General features: G+C 41.7%; 1 protein-coding gene across 1 annotated transcript in view; it reads left to right on the forward strand.

Moving 5' to 3' along the window:
- Positions 1–344: 344 nt before the first annotated feature.
- The window catches only part of LOC110038539 (MLO-like protein 1), a 21,282-nt gene continuing 20,234 nt past the window's right edge, over positions 345–1,392 (forward strand). The window contains exons 1-3 of the mRNA XM_020743409.1: positions 345–582; positions 676–733; positions 815–1,065. Of these exons, the coding sequence (XP_020599068.1) occupies positions 448–582; positions 676–733; positions 815–1,065 (444 nt within the window). The 5' untranslated portion in view covers positions 345–447. The remainder of the gene's footprint in view (positions 583–675; positions 734–814; positions 1,066–1,392) is intronic.

A 1,392-nucleotide genomic window follows, 5' to 3' on the forward strand; every position in this document is an offset into this window, starting at 1 on the left:
AAGAATACCATTATATCGAGGATTATTTCAACATATCAACGTAAAATTGTCTTCCGAACTAGATTATTGTTGTTGTAAGCAGTATTTTTCACATGAAATTACTTATTAGTGTTAATTAAATAATTAAATCAAACAGAATTGCTAAAAAATTAAATTCTTTTGAGGAATGTTCACACCAAACCAATTTTAAGAACATGTGCTATTTTCCTGTAAAACTTAAATTACTCTAAAAAATCTCCTGCAATTAGAGCGCTGATGACGGGCGGAGGCGCGGAGCATGTCGCCATGTGTATATAATCACACACCCGCCCGCACACGCGCACACACACACACACACACCGACCCGCACACATTCAAATCAAATTATTTCCGAAGCACATTTTCCAGGCATAACTGCTACAAAAAAGCTGACGAGTGATCGGGAAACAGAGAGGGAGAGAGAGAGAGATGGCTGGGGAAGGAGGAGGAGCGGAGGAGGAGATAAAGCTCGATCGCACGCCTACATGGATCGTTGCCATGGTTTGCACCGTCATAGTTTGCATCTCTCTTTTCTTCGAAAGATTCCTCCATCGGCTCGGCAAGGTGACAGTTCTGTTCCTGGATTGATCCATCGCTATTTCACCACTCTCCCTCTCTTTTTTTATAATCGCTTATGCACAAATCTCATCTTATCAGCGGTTCATGCGAAAGAACCAGAAACCCCTTTTCGAAGCCCTTCAGAAGATGAAGGAAGGTGGAACTTGAGACACCTGTTCTCTTTTATTGCCCCATTTTTGAATTGTATGGTGCTAAGTTTTAAAATATTGGGAAACAGAGCTGATGCTGATGGGATTCATCTCGCTGCTACTGGTGGTTTTCCAGGGGGTGATCCAGAAGATCTGTATTCCGGAGAGCTACACCCGGCACCTGCGGCCCTGCAAGGGCGAAGAGATAGCCGGCGAGGGAGGCGGTGGTGAAGCAGAAGTCACAGCGCATTACCGCTCTGAATTTTTTGTGGGAGTCATCGGCGGTGGCCGGCGGCTGTTGGCTGGAGGAGGATCCGGCGGAGAGCACTGCGCAAGAGAGGCAAGTTCGATGCATTTCCAGTATTTTTGTTTCGCTCATTTTTCCCTTTGTTTTTGTCGGATACAATGACTGGGTTAAACAAAATTTCAAAAGCCGGGCCGCTTGTGTGAGCAGGTGGAAATTTTAACGTGCGTACCATAATTATTGAATTTAATTGTTTAATATAATAAAATATTAAAATGTTTAATATAATAAAATATTTGGTGTGGCATCCACACCTATGGTATGCATGTATGATCAATCACACTTATTATTTTTCCATTTAATAGATATGTATATAATTATACATATGTACAAATGCTCACACAAAATTCATATATATATATA

The sequence above is a fragment of the Phalaenopsis equestris genome, unplaced genomic scaffold (genome assembly GCF_001263595.1).
Source record: "Phalaenopsis equestris unplaced genomic scaffold, ASM126359v1 Scaffold000002, whole genome shotgun sequence".
Lineage (NCBI taxonomy): Eukaryota > Viridiplantae > Streptophyta > Magnoliopsida > Asparagales > Orchidaceae > Phalaenopsis > Phalaenopsis equestris.